Source organism: Vigna radiata, chromosome 5 (genome assembly GCF_000741045.1).
Source record: "Vigna radiata var. radiata cultivar VC1973A chromosome 5, Vradiata_ver6, whole genome shotgun sequence".
In the NCBI taxonomy this organism is placed as follows: Eukaryota; Viridiplantae; Streptophyta; class Magnoliopsida; order Fabales; family Fabaceae; genus Vigna; species Vigna radiata.
The window spans coordinates 35,143,413-35,168,991 of NC_028355.1; the positions used below are offsets into that span (position 1 = coordinate 35,143,413).

Here is a 25,579-nt window from a genome sequence, read left to right on the forward strand (position 1 = left end):
GGCCAACCCGGCTCACCACGGGTTCAACCCGCATGAGCCGGGTCTAAATGAGCTGGGTTGAAATCTGACCCGCATGTAAGTGGGTTGTATTTTTCAAACCCAACCTGGCCCGAACCCGTTACGGGCCGGGTTGGCTCACGGGTTGTGACCCATTTTGACGGCTCTAATGATGATAATACCAATAGAAATACATAAAAATAAGAAAACAAAAGTTGAATATTATGTGAGTGCACTTAGGGCTAGACAAAAATAACTAATCTGTACTGTACTACAATTAACTATACTATATTGTACTAAAAATAACTGATCCACTTTTACTAACAGTTCAGTATACTATTTTATGGTTTAGTTTATAAAAACTGAACTTATAACAGTTACAATTCAGTTAACTATCTACTCTTACATCTATTCTAGTTCCAGTTCAACTGTTTCGTCTTGTCAAGAAAACTTTATTTAATAATGAAATATTAATAAAAGAAATCGTTCACATAAAAAAATTAATAATTAACTTTTTAAGACAAAATTTTTTTATCACAAATTTTTATATTTTTTTATCAATAAACATATATTACTTTTTAAGTAATATTATTTTAAATAATAAAAGTAAAAAATATTTTTTTAAAATTTAATTTTATTAAATGATTAAGTAATAGAAATCATAAAAGAAAAAAAAGCTATCTAAAAAATACTTTAAATATATTATATGTGTGTGTCAATAAATTTAAGAAAGTCACTCCGTATTATATATCTAAAAAAACATACAATGATGTAAAAAAGATGCAGAATAGTAAAAAACTAAGAACTATATTCGCTTTAGAGAGGAATATATATATATATATATATATATATATATATATATATATATATATATATATATATATATATATATATATATATATATATATATATATAGTATATATATAGAATGCATCGATTATAATAATAGAAAGCACTTAAGAGTTGTAGATGACAATATAGGTATAACTTACAGTCATCCAGAGTATAGAGGGAATTTAAAACGAAAAGACGCCTAAGTACAAGCTTCAAAGTTGTTCAAAATACAAAGCTAGCTAAATATTAAAGGGTCCTAAAAATTGTTTTCCAAAATACAGATCGTAATAAATAAGTGCTAATAGTCTTTCAAAATAAGATAGTTTAGACTAGGAGCTAATAAAAACACTAAGCACTAGGGGTTGGGTCTTCCTCTGTTTCCAACGCCTGCTCTAGTGGTACATCATCACCTACTGCTCACATCCAAAGGATTGGATGATCATCGCAAGGGGGAAGGCAAACACATACAAACATACAAGTGCAAGGGTGAGCTAGGTCTCAATTAGACATACAAATCATGGCAAATTAATCTAGCATTACTGATAACATCCATTTACATACAAGCATGTAAGTCTTCATAAACATAAACATTCATTTCACAAAACTCATTAAAGCAAGCCTCATATCATGTTAAGACTCCTAGACACGTCCGGACATAGAATGAATGTAGAGCTGGGGCGGGTTGTGCACTTGTGATGGCCCCTACTGCTTTGCATAATCATTGCCGAGGGGTTCCACCCGACCATACACAAGGCTAGTCCGTTACCGCAGTATAGACCTCCAGTGATAGCGTCTACCCTGGGACCTCCCACTACTCCACCACATGTGTCAATCCTCTCTAAGTGAGAATGAAAGACCGTTGGAGTGTTAGGGATAACCCCCTATATGGAAGCCTCTCACCATTCATTCAATACACTAACTGATCTCACCGAGACCATAATTCCAGAACCATATCCAACCACTTTAGTCAAATGATATACCTCCAATGCCATATTAATCAAACACACACCATTTAACTTCAACCATTCTAAATTTTTACAATAACAATCACATGCACCTTTATTCACCAAGAACAATTGGCTAGACCGATTAAACCAAACGTTTTAAGCATAAGCTAAGCACTTAGTGCATTGGCCAGACCATTGGGACTAAACTGAGTGTCAGGACCGAGCACCCTTGATAGACCGAACGGTCATGAGAAGAACCGATCTTCTCTGACCGAGACCCACTAGACCGAACGATCATGAGAAGGGTCAACCTTCTTTGACCGAGAGTGCACCTGACCGAACGGTCATGAGAAGGACCAACCTTCTCTGACCGAGAGCACACCTGACCGAACGGTCATGAGAAGGACAATTCCTTCTCTGACCGAGACCCCAGAGATCGAACGGTCATGAGAAGGACCAGACCTTCTCTGACCTACAGTACAAGACCGAACGGTCATGAGAAGAACAATTCCTTCTCTGACCGAGACCCCAGAGACCGAACGGTCATAAGAAGGACCAGACCTTCTCTGACCTAAAGTACAAGACCGAACGGTTATGAGAAGGACAATTCCTTCTCTGACCGAGACCCCAGAGACCGAACGGTCAAATTATGCAGAATTCTGTGCAGAATCTGGACAACAACCCCTGTGACCATTTTTAATAACTTTTACCAACTTCTAACACTTATAATTCTTGTTTTAGACATAACTAAACCTATCTAAGTGATTCTAAACATTCCCATTGCATTTCTAAAATGATTTAAGCTCCTTTCCAACATCTAAAACACCAATTTCCCCAACTTAGGGACCTAAAACCCAATCTTACCATTTTGCACCTATTTTGACCAATTTAGTGACTCAAACAACTCACAATACAATGCATGAAACTGTCCCAACAACCCAAAAACGTGACAAACCTCATTTGCTCAAAATCACTACCTCACTTCTTCTAAAATGACCAAAAAGTAACCCTAAGACACTTAATTTCCTTCCTAACAGCACCACAACAGAATTTTCATACCACAACAGTTTCAATATGCATAATTCAGCAATCTAAATGATTCCAAAACAGCACACAGTCATCACCCACCAAATTTCATATTAAACACCTTCATCCATGCATTTCAAGTTAACAAAAATCAAAATCATGCTTCCAACAACATACAATTTCGAAAATTATCATGCATTCACATCACACAACCAAAGCAAAAAGAAGAACTAGCTCCCCTTACCTCTAGTGTGGACGACCAACTCAAGGAAGAACCCTAGACCACTTGCTTGAAACCCCAAAATGTGAGAATCACCTATAAATCATCAATTGATGATGGAAAACGAATTTTAAAACCAAGTGGAAGCTAGACTGTGGAAGAAAACGCAATGGGAAATCACATGCTTAAAACCCTAGGGCAAATGAGAAAAAGGGACTTTCTTACCGGTTGGATGAAATGGAGATTCAATCGGTGGAAATGCTCCTCTTGAAGTCCTCAAAGCTTAGATAGCTTCAAATCAAGATTCCAATGGTTAGATTTTGAGTTGAGATGGAGAGGTGCTAAGGCAAAGAAGAAAAGAGAGAGTGCTTGAGAGAAAAGGAAAAATTGTTCTTGAAAAACAAAGTGGCTGTAAACTTAGAATGTCAAAGAGTTTTTATTTTATTAATATGGTCCAACCTATCATATGTTGCCACATATTTTCTACTTAAGTGATATTTTTACGAGTCTTTATATATATATATATATATTTATTTATTTATTTATTTATTTATTTATTTTTTACTCTATCTCATCCACGTATAATATATCATATATTCTATCCTTACAATTTTCAAAGTTAGACATGATAAATTTGAATAACTTCTATATATAATCTATTATATATTTTCATTTTATCAAATGTTTAACATTTTTGTATTTAATTTTGTTATCAATATAAGTTTGTTGATATTCATTGAGGGTTTAAACAAATTTCCCAGGCACTAAGCTTATCCATTACAACGTCTACTTCTTTTTCCTTTTGATTGTAAGAGTTTAAAAAAAAAAAGATTTACTAAACGCAACACTTAAAAATAGTATTCTCATCCTCTACTTAATCATAAATATCATTTTTAATAAAATCTAAAACTAATTTGCATACATATCACATATATCTTAAATACATAATAAAGTAAATCAGAACTTAAACATAAATTAAATTTAAGTCATTTCAATCATAATCATGATGTTGTTGTCTTGTCTTAAAATTTGTGAAATGGAATTAAAACTATTTATCATTAAATTTCTTAATTTAAAAATTAAAAAAAATTGTGAAAGAATTATTGCCGTTATCAACAATTATTTTACAAAATAACTATATTATTTCGATAAAAAAGTTTTATTTTATTATCTAAGTTCAAGTCAAATAAATAATTAATATCATTTTAGTTCAGAAAAAAAGGACATTAAAAAATTAATCTATTTTTATTATATATATATATATATATATGTTATAGATAAAATTTAAGAATAAAACTTAAACTTAAAAATTAATTAACATCTTTTAAAAATAGAAAATTTGTAAGAAAGGTTACAACTTTTAAAGGTTGTTTATAATAATTAATCACTTAAAAAACATAGTTATGTAATACAATTGCAAATATATTAATACAAAAGACTATTAATTGTTAGGGATGACAACTTAATTTGGCAGTCTAAAAAAAAGGAGGGCTAGAATTGTAAGGCTTAGAAAACAAAGATATAAGAGTAGGTAAGTATTAGAATAATGAGACGAATATTTTACTTTAAAAAGTAATTTTTAATAAATAGAATTTTTTAAAGCTCGGCTTATTACCTTAAACACTTTATCTCTTTAGAACTTCCGTTCTCTACTTTTTCTCTGCAATCTCTCTAGGATTTCTTCTCATTGAACTAACGGTTTGACGATCAGGAGGTGCCTAGGCGATCCTGGCGTCAAGGGTTGCGTTATTGACCGATCAATTTTTTGTTTTTCAAATGGTAAGTTGTTTTCCTCTCTTCCATGCGTTTGAGGCTGTGATCATGCAACGAATTCTGTTTGCATGTAGCCTTTTGTGTTTCCCTCAATTCTTAGCTTGATTTAGGTTCTAAGAGTTGTTTTCTATCACCAATTGGTGATTTATAGGTGTCTCTAGGTTTACTTGTGGTGCAAAGACTAGTTGGATCATCTTGTGAGTTGAGCTGCTTGTTTCAGAGGTAAGGGAAGCTGGGTTTTGTTCTTTGTTCAGTGAATTAGGGTGTACATGAGTTAAGATCCTGTTTGAAGTTGTGAAATAACGTGTGTATGTGAAATTGCTTTGTACGCTGGTGTTGTTTGCATTGGAATTGGTAATTTTGTAAGTTTAGTTATTATGCTCAATGTATACCAAATTATGAAACTGTGATTGATGCAATTGAATTGTTATGAATGAGGTAGAATATTGAATCTCAGTTGCTGGAGTGATGAGAAAAATGCTTTGCAAGTTCTTAGATAGAGAGTTAGGTGGAGTCTAGTGTTTTAGGTCATTTAGAGAGAAAGTGAGGTAGTGATTTTGTGATTTAGGGATTTGGGACTGTGTTAGGTTGTTAAGGCAGTTTAGGTAAGTCATTTATGACTTATTAGAAACACCAAAATGGTCAAAAACAGTTTTAGAGTGGTAGTTTAGGATTTGGGTCTATATGTTAGGAAGGGTTAGAATCGCTTAGACTAGTTTAATTAAGCATATACTTCGATCTAGGGGTGTTAGAAGTTCATCAAAATGTTTAGAATTGGTTTTGGGTGAGTGAGTTGCATAAATCTGTAGAATTTCATTATGCAGATTATGCAGAATCGCTGTGCGAGAGGATTCGCACAACGAGTCGCCCTGGCGAGGTGCTCTCTGCCAGGGCATTCGCATAGCAACTCTGTGTGCTATCTGAGTTACTGTAGAGGGTTTCCCTCTGTTTGATGATTCACATAGCGAATCTAGGTTGCCTTGCGACTAGAGCAGGGTTGGGAAAATATCATTTAATTAGAAGGGGGAATCTAGGTCGCCTTGCAAGAGTGGTGCAGCCTGAGCCATTGCGTGGGTACTCTCGCATAACGATTTGGGACGCTATGCGAGGGTGTGAGGTCTGTAACTAATGGGTGTTAATTCGCACAACGAGCTTAGTCGTTGTGCGAATGTTTGAGGAAAGGTGTTCTCTGTTTGGGGGTTCGCATAGCGAGCTGGACTTGCTATGCAAGAACCCCTGGTCTCGTTTTGCGACCTTGTGCGCTAAGCGAACAACCTCGTTTTTGTTTGCTCTTTTCTTCTTCCTTTCTTGAGTGGTAGTTGATGTTTGATTTGTAAATAATCATGTATGATATTGAATGGAATTGTATAACTAACAAGAGGTTACATATGATTAAAACAGAGAAAGATTTTGATAAATATGATGTAATTGAGAATCAAAGCTATATCTCTTGGCGAGATACTTGTAGTGTTTAGAATGAATATAGGGAGCTCAGTCTTGGAGGTTATCTTAACACTCTAATGATCTCTCATTCTCACTTAGAGAAGATTGATGCATGTGGTGAGACTAGTAGGAGGTCCTAATGTAGGCGCTACCTTGAGGCCTATTGCGCGGTAACGAACTTACCTTGAGGCCTATTGCGCGGTAACGAACTTACCTTGAGGCCTATTGCGCGGTGAAACCTCTTGACAATGACTTTGCAAAGCAGTAGAGGCCACCACAAGTGCACAACCCGCCATAGCTCGATATTCATTCTAAGTCCGGACGAGTCTAGTCTGAGCTATAACATGACAGGGTGCTTTGCTTGTTTACTTGTATGAGGGTGTTTTCATATTTCAAACGCTGAGATAACATGTATGCTTTTAAATTTAGCTTACCCTTTCTGTTTGTTTGTGTTTGTTTGTGCTGTCTCATTTCTTTTGCTATGATCATCCCTTGGATGTGAGTAGAGGGAGATGAGGTTTCTATGGAGAAGGCACTGGATGAAGCTGAAGTTGTTGAGTAGTTGTTATAGGGTTGTAGTATATAACTTAGATTAGTGGCTTGTATGTGAAGTTTTAAATTTTATAGCTATTTTGGATAATTGTAGAATATAATACTTTATGTACCTTGTTGGATGACTGTATTACTCTATCATGCATGTGACTTCTCTTCATTATAGTATAAACTATATATTTTGGGATGTTACAAGAATTATCTCTTAAACCTAACTGGCATAACCTTTCCTATATGGCTCAATATTATTAACAAAATTAAATATAAGAAACTCGTTCTCACCTAGTTTAGCATGTCAGCTTAACTAGTATAACAATTCAAAATCATTAAAAAAACCTAAATATAAAAAGTTTGCTCTAGTCCAGTCTGACCAGCTCGTCAATTCGTGAATCCAACAAGAATATTATATTTAAATAAGTGATAAATTATTTAATATATGAATATGTTTTGATATTTAATAAAAAATTTAAATATTACAAATATCATAATCAAATAATAAATTATTAAAATGCAATTCGATAATCCCCAGTCCAATATAAATTTGTTTTAGTTCAGCCAACTCACCAACTTGATCAATTATAAAAATTCATCCATGATTAAATAATACGTTAGTCCAACCTAATCTAACTCATTTCTAGCAAACCAAAATACTATATGTACCCCTTTTACAATCAAATTGTAATGTTTTTGTATAATTTAAGAAAACCTTCTCAATCTTTAAAAAAGAATCTGGACAGTCAATTGTGACGATTTGATAGTTTTCTAAAACCTCACACTTAAAATATAGATATAGTAGACTAATAAATTATAATTAATGCAACGATATTGGTAAGAGGGTTTTCGTTGAGTGTACAATAGCCTAAATTGTCATAAAGTTATTCATATTCAGAAATATTTATTAAACCTATTATTTAAATTAACTAATTTTAAGTTATTTAAGATTTAATTCACAATCCAGAAGGCAAAACATTCATATTTTACGTGTTTAAACACATGACTATATTGAATATTACTTTTTATGATGAACAATTTATATCAATACCACGTAAAATAAATAATTTTAAAAAATAGTTTCTTTTTCAACTATAGATTTTAATTGTTTTAGTCTCCTTTTAAAAAACCTTTTGGCAAATTTTATTTTAAATTTTAGTCAATTTAATCCTTTCCAATTTCAAAACACAACTTCAAACTTTTTAAAGTGATACAAATTTAAAAAATTAAGCATTAAAATAAATGAAAGAAAATTGTAATGCATAATGTATTTAAATCGTTTATATATATAAGCCGCCGAAATTGTTGAAGCTGGTTATTGATAGCGCAGTACTTCTTTACTTTGATCGGAAAGTTGTGGATTTCTTAAATAATCTAACTATATGTAGAGTGACCTTTTCAATGTCAAATTCATCCCTCAAATCCATAAGTACATGCTATTCTGAAAATAAATAAAAAATAAAAATTATTATGTGTTTATATTATAAAAAAAATCTTCTATTTGCTTTAATTGTATAATTAAGAATTTGACACGCCATGTAGTAAATCGTAAAACAACAAAATTTAAGTTTAATCATGAAACTTATACAATGTTAAAAGAAAATCTAAATTTTCGAAATTAGTAACATTTGAAGTAATTGTCACATCATGTCAACTCATTTAGTAATATATCTAATTTAAGTTTAACTATCAACGAAGTTATTTTAAACAATTTATAAACTTTTAAAGATAGATTGGGATTCGTGGATAAGATAAGATATTTTTTTGTCGGCTGTATTGCTTTTTGAGTTTCGGCGACTTTTGGATGACTTAAAAAAGTTATCAATAAACTAACTTTTTATTCTATTTTTAAATAAGGTGGAACTTTTATTGTTATATTTCTTTTTGTTCAATTAGTTGTTTAGTTTTTAGTTTAGTAAGAAAATTTTAAGTTGATTATTATTTAAAAAAAGTTGTAATTGTGTCTTAATTTTCTTAAATATCTTAGTTAAGTTTTTAAAAAGAACTGACTGTATTAACACCATATAATATGTCAATAGATTATTTTTAAAATTTTTAATTTTATTTTTTTTTGCAACTTTTTATTATTATATCTCAAGACTTTGGTGTGGTACATGGTATTCTCAATGGATAATTCTTAATCAATGTTTTAATTTTAATTTAGTTTTTTTATATCTGTTTGATGTAATTTAGTTTTATTTGTTTCCAAAATAGAATAATCAAGTTTTTATTCAAAGACCTAATTTATTATTTATATAAATAATATAATGAAGTTTCTTTAATTAAAAATAACTTTTTAAAATATTATATTATTATATATTATTAATCTATATATATTTTGTTAATAATGACTTTTATTATTAAATTCTAATACAAATATTAATATAATATTTACAAAAATAATAAATTTATACTAAAAGATGATTAAAATTATTATTTATATAAATGATATTATTTCTATTATTTTTTAAATTAACAATGTATTAATTTTAAATACTTTTTTAAATATTTATATTTAATTAATTTTAATTTTATACAAAAATCATATTAACAAAATATGAGTTAATAATATATAATAATATAATATTTTAAAAAATTATTTTTAGTAAAAATATCAGTATAAAATTTATATAAATAATAAATTTAGTCTTAATTTAAAAAAAAATATTGTTCCTGAAAAAAATTTGAAATTAATTTAAATCACAAAGAAATATATATATGAATTAATAGTTAATTTGTTTTTTTAGTCAATAGTCTTCACAGTGATATTATATTATTGTCCGTTCTCGGTCAAATATTCACAAGTTTATTTTTAGTACAATTTCAAAAAAAAAAATTATTAATAAAGTTATATGTATATAAATCTATGTTTATTTTTATTTAGGATGAAACTTTTATTTGTATCTTAACAATATATTTATGTGAAATTTTTTTATGCGGTAAAGTGTTTTTTATTTTTTTTATTGCTTTGCTATATGCTTTCGAACTTTTAAGTGAGAATTTTGACCCAAAAAAGCATGTAGGTATTATGTGATTTTATAAACTTTAATACTTACAATTATATGTTAATAAGATTTTTAATGTTCATGATATTTATTCAATAATTCTTAACCTTTTTTATTTTTAATTTAATTTCAAAATTATTTAAGGCTTCTATTAAATTGATATTCATTTAGTTTAGATTATAAGGTAACTAATTTGAAAGTTCTATTACTTTTCATTCTATCCACTTTAATTTGCGATCATGATATTTTGATAAACATTTTTAATAATATTTTGATAATAAATTATGTATTATTATTTTATTAATTCGTATATTTAAAGCAGGTCAATCATAAACTGTCACATAAAACAGTTATAAAGAAATTGTCAAAAAAAATAATAAAAAAAAAAAGTTTAAGTATGTTTAAAATGTCCAAGTTTCTAAAGTAAAGAAAATAAAAATATACATCTACAAATAGACCATGCCCTACATGAAAAGAAGACCCATTTTTGTTTTTCTTTTTTCTTTCGTTTTTTGTGCATTTTTTCCTTATCTGTAGGAAAGCAAACAGGTTCACAAATTTTGTTTTCTCTTCGTGCCTTTCCATCAAAGGAAGTATGATGAATTCGTAAAACTTGGCCCTTTGCAAAAATAAAAGAATGAACAAAATTAATTATGTTTAAAATGTCCGGTTTTTTTAAAAAAGTAAAAATATACATCTACAAATAGAAATGTCGTACATAAAAGGAAAACCCATTTTTTTCTCTTTTTTCCTTATTTGTAGGAAAGCAAGCAGGTTCACAAGTTTTGTTTTCTTTAGAAACCAACTTATCAATGAACTATTTTTTATTCTATTTTTCAATAACGTGGAACTTTTAGGTCTACTGTAATATATATATATATATATATATATATATATATATATATATATATATATATATATATATATATTCTCAATTACTCTATTACTCTTCATTGAAAAAAATTTAAGTTAGTTCTTCTTTCTTAAAATGTTTTAATTGTATTAAATTTTTGAAAAATTTCTTAATTAGGTCTTTTAAAAAAAATAACAACATTAGCTGTGTGAATGTGTTTTTTAATTTTTATTTTTTTACAATTTTTTTGTCGTCATAGTCACATGTTAAGTCTAAATCTTTTTATAACATATTATGTGACACAACAATTCAAGGACAATTCAATGTCAAGTGTTATTGTTTCTATTTAATTTAATTTTTATATATGTTTTATTATCTAATTAAGTCCCATTTGTTTTTAAATAAAATAATAATGTCTTTTTTAAAATTAGATTAAATTTATTATTTGTATAAATATTTTATTAATAATTTTTTAAAAAAACTAACTAATATTTTATTAATAATAACTTTAATCATTAAATTTTAATATAAATATTAATGTATCATTTATATAAATAACAAATTTAGTACCGATTATTATTTGTATAAATAGTATTAATAAGTTCTTCTTATAAAAAAAATATAAATTAATAATATATTAGTTTTAAATACTTTGTTGTGAAAATATTTATACTTAATTAGTAATTAGTTTTAATCTTGTAAAAAAATAAGATTAACAAAATATAGATCAATAATATATAATAATATAATATTTTAAAAAGTTAATTTTAATAAAAATATCAACATAATATTTATATAAATAACAAATTTGGTCTCAAATATTATTTCAAAAAAAATTGGTATTAAATTGAATTAAGAAAAAAAAAAATATATATATATATATATATATATATATATATAAATATGAAACAAGACACTTAATATTAACACTTATACGGTAATTTATCATGTGATACTTTATTACTACATGTCACACTGAAGATATGAAATGTGTAACAAAATTTTTTGCAAAAAATAAAACTTCAAAAAAAATTTAAAAACTATAAAAAAAATAACTACATAGACACATAATCTGATTTTAACGCAGTTAGTAATTGTTTTTTGAAAATTGTTCCGAAAGTCGAGTAATCTAATCTCTTCGTAATTTTTTCTTCGAACCGGTTGTTCTGTCCGTTCTCTTTTCTCGGGTTAATCCTTCTCTGTCCAAATCCGTCTGACAGGGTGTCTGTCAAAGATTTTCCGATGCTAAAGTCAACAAGAAGAACAGTAATCAGAGAGTCGTATTATATGTGCAGTAAATCAAATCCCCTTACCTTATATCTTTGATCTGTATATATAGGTTGGTTATGGACCTCAGATTAAAGAAACCCTAAAAGGAACCCAATTGCAGCCCAATAAAAGTTTTAGGTTTTATTAAAAAATTTCAATTGTCCTAACTTATAAAAATGTGTTTCAATTACCTTCATTAATCTAATTTGAGCTTTGCAGTTGCTGACTAACGTTGTCCAGTCACATAAATATTTGAGGGGTGTCCGTCCTAGTCGTTCGGTCACCCCGGTAAAAAAAATGTTAATTGAAACACATTTTTATAAGTTAGGACAATTGAAATTTTTTAATAAAACCTAAAACTTTTTAATCAAAATCAGAAGTAAACAAATAATTAAACTTTTATTTTCAAAATATTAGAATGTTTATAAACTCTATTTAATAGCCTTCTTTTGCATGATTTTTATCTAAAGGTAAAATGTAGATAGGAGATATGAAAAGAATGAGATTTCATTTTTAAACTTGTAAATTTGTTAATGTTGCGATAGAAGTGTGTTATTAATGGAGTTTGTTCTATTTTTAGTAGTTATGTTAATTTGGTTCCTTTAGAACCAGTTAGTTTCTTTTTGCTTCTTTGTTCCTTCTTTATATATATATATATATATCTGTGGATCTCTTTTATATATGCGGTAAAGTGTTCTTTTATAGTTTTCATCGTTTTGCGATATGCTTTCGAAACTTTAACTGAGAGTTTTAACATAATAAGCTTGTATGTGTTTTTATAAACTTTAAGACTTATAATTATAAGATAAATAATAATAAAAATAAATAGAATATAAGATTAATATATTTATTTTTTATTTTTTTACTGTAGAAATTATAAAAATCGATTTTCACTTTAAAGCCTATGTAAAGTTTAGATCACATTTAAAGCCTTGTAGTATCTATATATCTTTTTCTTTATTAGCATTCTGAATGTCAATGCATTATTTTGTTTCTTGCATCTCATGTCCTCTTCAAATACACTCCTCTTGACAATTAAAGAGAAGGACAATCAATTAGACAATTAATGAAAAGTACAATTTCCGATCAATGTATTTAGATAACAACTTGACACTTAACGAAAAGTCATTCACTTTTTCAACAAGCATGATTATTTAATATTCGTATGTCTGATATAACTTTTTTTAAATATATATATATATATATATATATATATATATATATATATATATATATATATATATATATATATATATATTATGTATACTTTTTTTGAACATCCATCATTATTCCTAGAACACCAGTTAAATACTGAATAATACGATAATGGCGGTTACAGAAGCAAGAGTTGTATCCGTTACAACCTCAGTGGCTTCGCACACTTCACGCTCTTTCATGCATCATCCACCATGCATATTAACTTCGTTACAAACATCACCACCACATACTATGAAGCAAAACAAATTATCCATTAAATCAGTTGCTTTCCGCGACAAGGTACTTCTCCTACATAGATGTCTTCCATAGATGTCTTTTGTAAGATTCTTCGCTGGACTCTTCTTCTCATTCGCTTTCGTATGAATATTCTGCTTTTATCATTTTCTGCTATGAACTTCTTTGCCGTAATATTTTTCTGTTTTTTGTTATAACCTTTTGTCTCAGTCTGAGATGGATTTTCCTGTTGCAGACACCGATTGTTCTTAATAATCACTGTCATCGGTGTCCGTTTGGTAAAGAAGAAAATAATTAAACTGATAGAAAATAAATGAGAAAATAAAAGTTGTTTGATTAAAGAGAAATAAAAAGTCAAGTAAAATAAATTATATAACTGTTTGCTTTTCAAAAATAAAGAAATACTAGCTTATTAATATTATTTTTATTAGTAATATTATTATCAACAGTAATATTTCTTTATGTCCTGTATATTTCGGATAAAAACATAAGTTATTTTTAGGGTTTGGTATGTAGAACATGCATTTCAAATTAAGGTTTAGGGTTAGAAAATAATAAATTTAATCTAAAAGATAAAAAAGTTAATACATATTGTCGTCTTATTTTTTGAACTCTCTTAAACGGAATAATTTATTTTGAATTGAAAATTAAGAATTAAATAAATTTATTTAAAATATTATATATTGATTGTTAATTATAACCGCTAACATCGTACATAAGTATATCTATTAAAAGTTGTTTTTGCTATACTTTACTTACTAAAATATTATAATCTTTATCCACAAAATTATTTTTGTGTTTATAAGTATAAGAAATAGTTAAAATTATTTTAATCGACAACATTACTTTTTATTTTAGGAGTTTTTATTGTAGAAATGTTTATCTTTTTTCTATAAAAAGTATTTTATAATTTTACAATAACAAAAAACGTAAAAATCGATTAAAAAGGAAATTTGAAATATTGGTTTGATTTAATTCCAATATTATATGAAGTTAAACTAATTTTTACATTGGATTCAGACCACTCTTTAGTGAAAAAACCTAATTAAATCGAACTGCAACCATATTCCCAAACTTTATATAAAACTTTTCAGATCTCATTTACATTATTTGTCTATTACAATCTTACAAATATACATATAGCATTTATAAAAGCTACTTAAAGTCTCGTTTAAAAAATATTATTGTATGTTAATAGAAAAAAATTGTTTGCTACACACTAATAATTAGTTGAAACAACTTTGAAATATTAAAAAAAAAAAACACTAAAAATTAACTAAAATAACATGTGAACCATAATACCTAAAAAAAAGGTACAAAGAAGGCAAGTTTCTGGAAAGATGGTTTTGAACAAAAATTATAATTTTAGTTTAATATATTATTATTTTTTTTGGTTATTTTAGTCTGTTTGAGTTCTATACCAAACATATTATTTAATTGCTTTCCATGACGAATATTAAAAATGAAATTTAAAAAAATGTAATTACTTATAGTGGTTTCTAAGTAATTATGAATACAAAAATCATTACACTAATTATATATGAAAAATGTTCTGTATGTTCTTTAGATTTGTATGAATAGTCTTGTTTAACAGTATTAAAATGTGATGAGAGAATGCAAGAGTGACGAGAAACTTTTCTCTTTAATGGGTTTTGTGATGTTGGTGGTTGAAGGTGCCTATTCAAATTGATCCTGGGAAAAAAAAACTGGAGCAAGTTAAAAGAAGCAGCCAAGAGACATTGTTAAACTCAAGTGATCCAACAAAAACATTGAAGATAATTGACATCATTCAAAGGTTAGGAATCGGGCACCATTTTGAAGAAGAGATCAATGTAAATCTTGGAAAGGTAAGGGATTTCGATTTTTCTCAAGATCTCTGTTCCACTGCTCTTCAATTTCGACTGCTCAGACATAATGGCTGCCATGCTTCTTCTGGTACACTCATCTGCAACACTGGGATATTCATATTCAGTCTTTGCAAACTTAGATTCTGAATATGTTGTTACACACACATGCTACTTTGATTAATTGATTCCATTGGTAACAGATGTTTTCAAGAAATTTTTGGACCATAGTGGGAACTTCAAGGAATCAATTACCAGTGACATTTGGGGAATGTTAAGTATGTATGAGGCATCATATTTAGGTGCAAAGGGTGAAGAAGTGTTGCAACAGGCCATGGACTTCTCCAGTGCTCATCTGCAGCAATCACTCCCACTTCTAAGTCCTGATGTAGGGAATCATGTTGTCAGAGCCTTAACACTTCCGAGACACCTAAGAATGAGTAGGTTGGAAGCCAGAAACTACATCGAAGAATATAGCCATGTGAGCAGCAAGATGCCATGTCTTCTGGAAATGGCAAAGATAGACAATGCCATGGTTCAGTCAATGCACCAAAAAGAATTAGCAGATATCTCTAGGTAATCTTGTGCTGAATTTGGATTTTTTTTTCTTCTGTACTTTTAGAATACATTGATTTTGATGTTTAAGATATATTAAAAAGAAATTTAATACACGAACAACATCGGTATATGATTTTTACTTTTACTTGATTAGGTGGTGGAAGGACTTGGGACTTGTTGAAAGCCTTGGTTTTGCAAGAGATAAACCAGGAGAGTGCTTTCTATGGACAGTGGGGGTGTTTCCAGAACCATGTTATTCAAATTGTCGCGTTGAACTTGCAAAAACCATTTGTATTTTGCTAGTTATGGATGATATTTTCGACACTTACGGAACATTAGATGAACTCGTTCTTTTTACCGAGGCAATCAAAAGGTTTGCATCTAATTTTTTTGTGAATTAAAATCAGCTACCAAAAGGAATAACCAAAATATGAAACCTCTGTTATGATTTACAGGTGGGATCTTGATGCGATGGAACAGTTGCCTGAATACATGAAGATAAGCTACTTGGCATTGTATAACACCACCCAAGAAATTGCATGTAGAATTCAAATGGAGCACGGACAAACCGTTCTTTCTTGCTTGAAAAGAACTGTAAGATTTTGCATATCCTTACAATTTCAAACATGTATGTAACTGTATAGAAGAGTAAGAGGTTAATGAGAGAGTTTTACTGAATTGGTGCAGTGGATGGACATATTTGAAGCTTTTCTGAAAGAAGCCAAATGGTTCAGCAACAAATATGTGCCAACTTTTCAGGAATATTTGGCTAATGGGGTGATTTCTTCAGGATCATACATGGCATTGGTGCATGCAACTTTTCTAATTGGGGATGGTATCTCAAAGGAAACCATTTCCATGATGAACCCATATCCAAGACTTTTCTCATGTTCAGGGGAAATTCTTAGGCTTTGGGATGACTTAGGAACTTCAAGGGTATTGATTTTCATTTGATTGATCTGATGTCAAAAGTTCCATAGTTCCTAAATATCCTAGTTGTTGCCAGTTAAAAATGTTAGAACAAGAAATTGACACTGATGAGAAGTTGTTGATGTTTCATATTCAGGAGGAGCAAGAAAGAGGAGATAATGCTTGCAGCTTACAGTGTTTGATGACAGAAAATAATATTTCTGATGAAAATGTTGCAAGAAAAGAAATAAGAGGATTTATCAGGAACTTATGGCCAGAGTTAAATAGTCTTGCTTTGACCACAACCTCTTTGCCTTTCTCAGTTATAAAGGCTTCTCTAAACATGGCTAGAACTTCTCAGGTAATTTATCAGAATGGAGATGATCAGAACACATTCACAGTTGATGATTATGTCCAAACATTGCTCTTTACACCAGCTCAAAACTCTTGAGATGAAATTCATGTATCTGTTATCGATTATGTGTCACAGGATGATAGACTAAGTTTGTATTAGCTGTTTGTACCATTATTTTGGCTTTAATTCCCTTTTTTTCCAATTAAAACAAGTTAAATTGAAGGTGAGTTTAAGTTTATCACGCAATTTGTAAAATGAGATTTCTTATTATTTTTTTAACAGAATTATTTAATAATATATATGTGATTTGATTGAAAGATTGGGGTTTTGAAAGTGTGTTTTCCTATTTTTAAAATAAATGTTCTCATAACATTTTCGAGGTAGAAATTATACTGCTTGCATGTTACGAGCTTCACAATTTATTAAATTTGAGATGCAAGATGATCCTCTGTTTAGACAATAGATGAGAATGATGGAACAACAGTAATATTTAAACCCTGACTGTTTTTAAAAGTTTTAAAGCTAAAAGAATAAAAAACACCCAGTTACTAAATAAAATATTATAATTAAACTAAATATTTTAAATTGTCATATACTTATGGGGTGAAACCAGACACTAAAAAACTTTGAACAAGCATTTAGAGATAAGAAGTATGAACATATTTAAAAGGAAAGGAAATAAATTATTGATAAATGAATTGAAGTAGAATTAGGTATTAGACTAAGTCAAGTCAGATTATTTACTAGTAGAAAAACGCTGTTTAACGTCGGTTATTTTGAGTTTTTAACGTCAGATATGGAACTGACGTCTATTCAGGTGACGTTAATTACACATCCGTTAAGATATGGCCGACATCTATGTAGACGTCGGCTATGTACATCACCGACGTCGGACATAGTTACAATAGACGTCTGATCCATACAAGTAAGACGTTTCTGAGGTTGGTCCTGACTAATGGTGATTCGAGTTTACAATTTTATATTTTAGTTGAAGAGAATGTATTGTATATTTTTTTATTGGATGATTTTAAAAATATAGTGGAGGGAATTGGAGAGTGCAAAACGCAAGCCGCCAAAGAACGCCGCCCAAGGACACGAGAATAATTGCACCAAAACCCAATGAAAACACATTTTAATTGGTTCAAATGAAAGATAATGCATCAAAGAGTGTTGTAATCGGAGTAAAACTAATTTAAAACGGTGCAAAAGTGAGAAAGCGCACCTGTAAAAAGAAAACGCGAGGAAGATGATGAACAATGAGTGCGCGTAACGGCTGTCTCGCGATTCAAATGAAAGATAATGCATCAAAGAGTGATGTAATCGTTGTAAAATTAATTTAATACGGTGCAAAAGTGAGAAAACGAACCTGGAAAGCGTAGCCCGTAGAGAAAAAATGCGACGAAGATGATGAACAATGAGTGCGCATAACGGTGTTTTAATGCCGACATTTAGAAGTCGGTTCCCCTATAACAGACGTCTAAAGGGCTTTAGAAGTCGGTTCCCCCCATAATAGACGTCTAAATGAAGTCAAAAAGTGACTTTTTAAATTTATGGGTTTAGGGTTTAGACGTTGGTTCCCCCAATAACAGACGTCTAAAGGGCCTTAGAAGTCGGAGTGACGGGATCAGACCTCTAAATGGAGCCAAAAAGTGACTTTTTAAATTTCTGGGTTTAGGGTTTAGACGTCGGTTCCCCCAATAACAGACGTCTAAAGAGCTTTAGAAGTCGGAGTGGCGGGATAAGAAGTCTAAATGGAACCAAAAAGTGACTTTTTAAATTTTTGGGTTTTGGGTTTAGACGCCGGTTTCCCCAATAACAGACGTCTAAAGGGCTTTAGAAGTCGGAGTGGCAGGATCAGACGTCTAAGTGGAGTCAAAAAGTGACTTTTTGAATTCCTAGGTTTAGGGTTTAGACGTCGGTTTCCCCAATAGCAGACGTCTAAAGGGCTTTAGAAGTCGGTTTTCCTCATAACAGACCTCTAAATAAAATAAAAAATTATTTTTTATTAACTTTTTCATTTAGTTTTGGCGTCTATTTGGGGGAACTGATGTATATGAGGGCCTATAGACATCGATTATGAGGCGTCAGGGTCCCTCTTAATTGATGTCTATATTGGCAACTTATTTACGAAAGTGTCACCAGTCATTAATTTACGTCGACTTCGTTTAACTGACGTCTAAGGAGTGACGTTAAAAGCCAATTCTGCAGTAATGATTCTAAAAGGTGAGATCGGTCTCAAACATGAGGCAGACTTAAATGTTAATACAAACTCTCCATTTCTATTAAGTTTGATCATGTTTGAGTAAATCTACGTATGATTGTGTCCCCCTTTTTTTTATAAATTTACCCTACATTTTAAATAATTTGAATATTAAGTTATTAGATATACTTAAGTATAGACATGAAAAATATTTTATGCATAATAAGTGTTGTGAACAATTGATTTAATTAGTTTCAAATTTTGATATTAAATAAGAATGAATTGATGTCAAAAATAATGATGCTAATTGTGAAAGGTCATTGTTAGAATTTCATTTATTTTATTTTCGATGTTGAAAAATTGGAACAATCCTACCAAGTGGCACGAGTTCATGTTTTTTTTTTTTTTTTTTTTTTTTTTTTTTTTTTTTTTTTATCAGTGCAATGAATCAACTTAAAGAAAAAAAAAAAGGCGGGTCGAAAACTAAGGGTGGGGAAAGAGTGCACTGCTCATTTCTGATCTTGAATCCGAACTTTTTTATAAGAAAAATAAAAAAAAAATCCGTAAACTTGGTCCTTTTCCTTCAAATTCAGAAAAGGTCCCCTTATCTGTGGGAGAGACTTCTCTTTTCCAAACTCATTTTTCAAGAAAAAGTTAGAAAAATAATTTGACAAAAGTTTTGGGAGAAAAATATGTATCAATACAATTATAGTAGAAAATTCGACCAAATATGTAGTTCAAACACAGATAGATAATTATATAATGGAAATTTTAAAAAATAGTATTTCAAAAGAAAATAAGAAAAACTATTACATAATATATTTCTATTCATAATTCACAGAGTTAATTATGTTTTTCTCTCGTGTCCATACATATTACCTTTTGTTTTCATTAAACACACAATTATCACAAACAGATATTATAATCATAAGAAAACAGATATGATAAATTAGAGTTAATTTAAATCCTACTACTTATAAAACTAAATCAATTCATAACAATCATCCATTCTTTCATAACTAACGCATCATACTCATAACATCAATTGTCTAAAGCATATAACAAACAAAGTCCTCACAACTCATTTATATCCAATTAAATATTTGATTCTATCTCAGAAGAACAAGTGTATTTAGTAGTTGTCACCCCTCATTCACTTTTACTTTTCAAGAACTATAAGTATATTATAGTTGGCCTGTATTCTAATCAAAAGAGTATGACAAGGTAAATTTTATATCTACAAGTTCGATCTCATAACAAAATTCCATATATGAACTTTTTTTTATTCTCACACCTAGATACCTTCCTTTATATGAGTCCAACACTGGTAGAGTCAGGATAATGTAATTACAATCTCTGTTGTCAATACAATTTACATATCACCACAAAGTAGTATTCATACCCTACAAATCATTACCACACAATTCACATAATTCATACCAAATCACACCACAAAATACAAGGATTTAAAACTATATTTGTAAGTTCGTGAATATGAATTCTCACTCAAAAAATACATGTCTTGCTCTGTGAGTCTCCTTTACAATGTGACTTACCCAATGAGAATGTGTCACTAATGCTCTTTATCCTAACATAAAATTGTCTTGCCCAACAAAGTGCAAGCTTGCATAACGAGAATACTATGACTAAATTCTTTAAAAGTTGTTCAACGAAAATCCTTTCGTCCAACGAGTCTAACAAACATCCCGCTATGAGGTTTTTGATATTTTCATTTTCCCTCAACCACTCTTTTACTCTTTGAACAAACATATATTTTAGTACCTCTTTTGAAAAGCTCTCCCAACGAGTGTTAATTTGTTCAAAGAAAAAAGTGTTGGAGTTCTTTAGAAATTAAATTATATGAAAAAAAGTGTTAATTTGCCTCAACTTGAGAGTATGTGTTGAAAATCTTATATCGTATAGAAATACATAACATTTACAATATATAAATAGATATATATAAGTTAATTTTGAAGAATTGAGTTAAGCTTAAACTCCACTTTCTTAATATGTTATCACAACTATATGAAACCTATCATAGTAAGATTTGTTGTTTGTTAGACTTATCATGTAATTCATTATTGAACCATTTATTAACATTTAGTTTTATACTCAAAATGTATAGATATAGATGAGAGGAAACATATTAGAAATCTCATATTAATTAGATATAAAATGAATATATATTTTATCTTATAAATTAATTTTGAAATATTAAGTTAAATTAATGAAGACTCACTTTTCATACACAAAAAAAAAAGTTTATGAAGAATAAAATTGTAAATTTTAACAATTAAAAACAGTCTTTTGTTAGCGGTTAAAATAATCATCAAAATTGTATACGTTAGCAAGAGGTTGTGATAGGAATATTTTAAGCGGTATTTTCTCTAGAAAAAACCACCACAGAATTTACTTTTTTTTTCTCCTATTAGTCTTCTTTTTAATCTTTTATCATATTAAAAATCACCACAAAATATTTTATATCTTATTTGCATTTATTCCTTGTTAAAGGTTTTGAATCTTTTATGATATTCTAACAATTAAAAATCGTCGCAAATCATTTAATTTTCTTATTTTCAATTATTACCTTTTTACTAAATTTATAGTAAATAATTAAATTATCTATTTTATTTTAAATTATTTTTAAGATGATAATAAATAGTATTAATAATTAAATTTCCGTTTAACCTAAACATGCCAATTTTTTCATATACCACACACAACAATATATATTATAAAGCAATTATAGTATGTATTTACATGTTTTTCATCATAATAGAAATAAAAGGGTTTCATCCAACATGTTTCTCGACATGGGCTTTGGCCACATCAAGCTAATCTGTGAAGGATTGAATTGAAAAGATAACTGTGCAAACGTATGAGGATAAACAGTAGTCAATTTTAAAATAAACACATTAGGAAACTAACCTTCAAAACTGCACAGAAACTTCTCCTCCACCCACTCGCAAAACACTTTCTTTCAAATTAATTATACACTGCAGACAAGATCCACAGCTATAAGAATAGCAGCTTGAAGGCAATGATATCAGAGAAATTAAAGAGAGAAATAAAATTCTAGTTCTATTTTTCCATTATTTTCTAATATCAGTCCTATCAAACTACCTGATTTATGTATGCTGAAAAGAAAACCTCACCAAAGGGAATAAATCTGAACTGTATTTTTCACTTAGGATTTGCTTCCATATACCTATGAATATCGGTGGAAATATTCATCCCATTCAAGAATGTATAATCTCCACAAGCAATTAAGATGAACTTTACTTCCTCCATAATAGCATATCTATCAAGATATGTATGAGTAAATTCATAGGCAAGCAGTTGAGCTATTAATAAATTCAATATTTTATGGTATCATAGGAAGCAAATTTCAGTCAATCAAATTTCTCATACCCACAACGCTAAGCACAACTTTTTGATATAATGGTAAATTTTATTACACTTGTTAGAAGTCTCGTATCGATTAGAGATAAATCTAATTTATAGTATATAAGTGAATATAAACTTTATCATTTTATAAAATTGAATTAAATTTAGAGTCCATTTTTAATATGGTATTAGAGTCATCGTTATACTTCTTAATAACACTATCAACAAATGCATGAAACAAAATTGAAAATAAAATACTAATTGTCAGAAATCACTCACCTTCAATGGGGCACCATTAACCTCCATATCAACATACACCACATAACATGGTAGAAAGTGAAAGTGACTAAACATTTGTCAACTTCACACGGCATAATCTCTCTTTAGCCTTAGCCGAGATATTATCATAAACAAACCGGTTAGTTAAAGACTCAAAAGTCAAAGAAATTATATAAAAAGAAAAGTGCTATAGTATCAATATAATAAAACTAAAATCAATGAACTTGAATGCTATCAATTCTCTGGCTACTAGGTCCAATGCTTTTTCCACAAAATTCAGAGCTCTAAATTGACACGTGAAAAAGAGCTCAAAATTCATACTATTACAAATACTCTGTCGAAATTTTCTAACCCTTTTATTCAAGTTTTATTAATAAAGCATCATTGCTCCACATTATCATTTCACTATTTGTCATTGTCGTCTACACACCAAACAAATGAGCGTATGAGTTATAATCACAATTCACATTGTTATAATTGGAGGCAGAGAATATAAACAACAGTGATTATAGATCAGAACAATCAGGATATGAAAAATAACCTTTGGCTTGACATTTTACACATGCTATCTCATTCACCTGTGATTCAGTGTTATCAAGTGTTTCAAACAATTCCTCTAACAGGCTTCATATCAAGTAATCCCCCTTCTCTAATAGACCCGGTTCCTTTGCAGGTGGAGCAAGCCAATCGCCTCAGGTTGCCACATCGCTTGCGTATCCCCAATGAACTGCAAGTAAAAGATTGCAGCATGTGTCAATAAAGAAAGGATATCGATAAACAGAAAGCATCAATGTCACCTAATTTAATTTAATTATTTATTATTTTATGTTTTAATATTATTAGTTAGTTTTAAGAGAAAAAGATATTATAGATTTATCTATTCAAGATTCTAATATTATAAATGGACAAGTGATACAAAAAATATCAATATTAAAAACTTATTTATTCGTTTTTTCTACATGTTTTTGGATTATGTTTGGATTGTATGATATTTTTCTTATTTATTTTGAATTGTCTTTGGAGTTTAATATCATTTTAATGTAACGTTTATTTAGATTTGAATTAAAAAAAATGTAATTTTTTTGTTTTAAAAAAATTATAATTAAATGAGCCAGTGAGCCAACCCGTTTAACCCACCAACCCGTGGTGGGTCGGGTTGAGTTCGAATTTTTCCAGCTCTCTTATAAATAAAACGAGTTGGGTTAACTCACTAAGTGACTAACCTGTGATGGGTCGGACCGAGTCCAACCGTGTTACCCGTTTTGACAGCTCTATGTATAATAGTATATAAACCTCTTGTAGAACATCAAGATACAAAGGGCCTGAAAAAGAAAAAAAAAAACATGAATAATATCAAAACAAAAGGATGGGAAAGAAGAAAAAAGTGTTAAAATAACCTCACGCACATAAATATATTTTTTCTATAAAATATGTGCTACTTCATTGAGATAAAGGCTATTAAATAGCCACTTTCAAAAAGACAAATAAAAATTAAAATCAACCCCTAAAAAGAAAAACTAAAATATCTTCTTAATAATCGGACTTTTAAAATAATAACTCTCTTGGTTCGTCCTGTAACCGAACCTATAAAAATAAAAAAAAAAAACACCTATTTTGCTGCAATACTGGACAAAATAAACAAATAAATCCTTTTTTTTAATTTAAGTTTATTTAAAAAAACTCCTTCCTAAACTTAAATTTTTTTCTTCCTCCATCCGATAAACTTTCTTAATTCCTAAAATGACGTTGTAGGTAATGCCTATGTGAATAAATCAGTTATCTGCTTCTTGCTCTCCACATGTTCAAGTTCTATGCTTCCTTCTTTCACCTTTTCCCGAATAAAATGGAAACGAACACCAATATGCTTACTTGTCTCGTGGTTAACTGGGTTCTTCACTGGCTCAATTGTCGATCTATTATCTATTCGGATCAACACATTTTCTTCTTGCATTATCTCCAAATTCTTCAACAGGTTTCTTAGTAGATTTCATGTCGGACACTCCAAGATGTTGCCACATATTCAACCTCACATGTTGATAATGCAACAATAGGTTGTTTCTTTGAGAGCCAAGTAAACGTTGTATCTCCCAAAAAAAGTCATAGCCAGTTCTGCTTTTTTGATCATCCACATCTCCACACCAGCTATTGTCTGAATACCCACTAAGCCGATAGTTATCCAACTTAGTATGCCATAATCCGAAAGACATCGTTCCTCTTACACACCTTAGTATCCTCTTCAATGATTTCCAATGAGAATACCTTGGCTCCACCAGAAAACGACTTGTGACTCCCACGCTGAGCATAAGGTCTGGCCTTGTGGTTGTTAAGTACCTGAGACTCCCAATCAAGTTTTGATATCTATTTGCATCAACACAATCCCCTTCTCCATTTTTTGATAACTTAGTGTCAGGTTCCATTGGAGTGGAAACTAGATTGCACTCCATCATCTTTGCCCTTTTAAATATATCTTCAGCATACCTTTTTTGAGACACAAAAATTCCTGTTGAGCTTTGATTCACCTCTAGTACCCAAAAATATTTCATCATGCCTAAATCAGTCATTTCGAACTCCCTCTTCAACACTTCTTTAAATTCTTCAACCAGCTCAGCTTGACTTCCCATGAAAATCAAATCACCTACATATAGAGCAACAATCGACATTTTTGTTTTGTGCTTCTTTAGGTAT

The 25,579-nt window shown here is 29.6% G+C and overlaps 1 protein-coding gene across 1 annotated transcript; it reads left to right on the forward strand.

Moving 5' to 3' along the window:
• The first annotated feature begins 13,191 nt into the window (after positions 1–13,191).
• On the forward strand, positions 13,192–17,250 carry LOC106761737 (probable terpene synthase 11). Its single transcript, XM_014645309.2, has 7 exons — positions 13,192–13,407; positions 15,036–15,297; positions 15,410–15,782; positions 15,919–16,137; positions 16,220–16,358; positions 16,452–16,700; positions 16,831–17,250. Exons 1-7 carry the CDS (start codon positions 13,237–13,239, stop codon positions 17,122–17,124), a joined length of 1,707 nt encoding a protein of 568 aa, XP_014500795.2. The 5' UTR covers positions 13,192–13,236; the 3' UTR covers positions 17,125–17,250.
• The last annotated feature ends 8,329 nt before the right edge of the window (positions 17,251–25,579 follow it).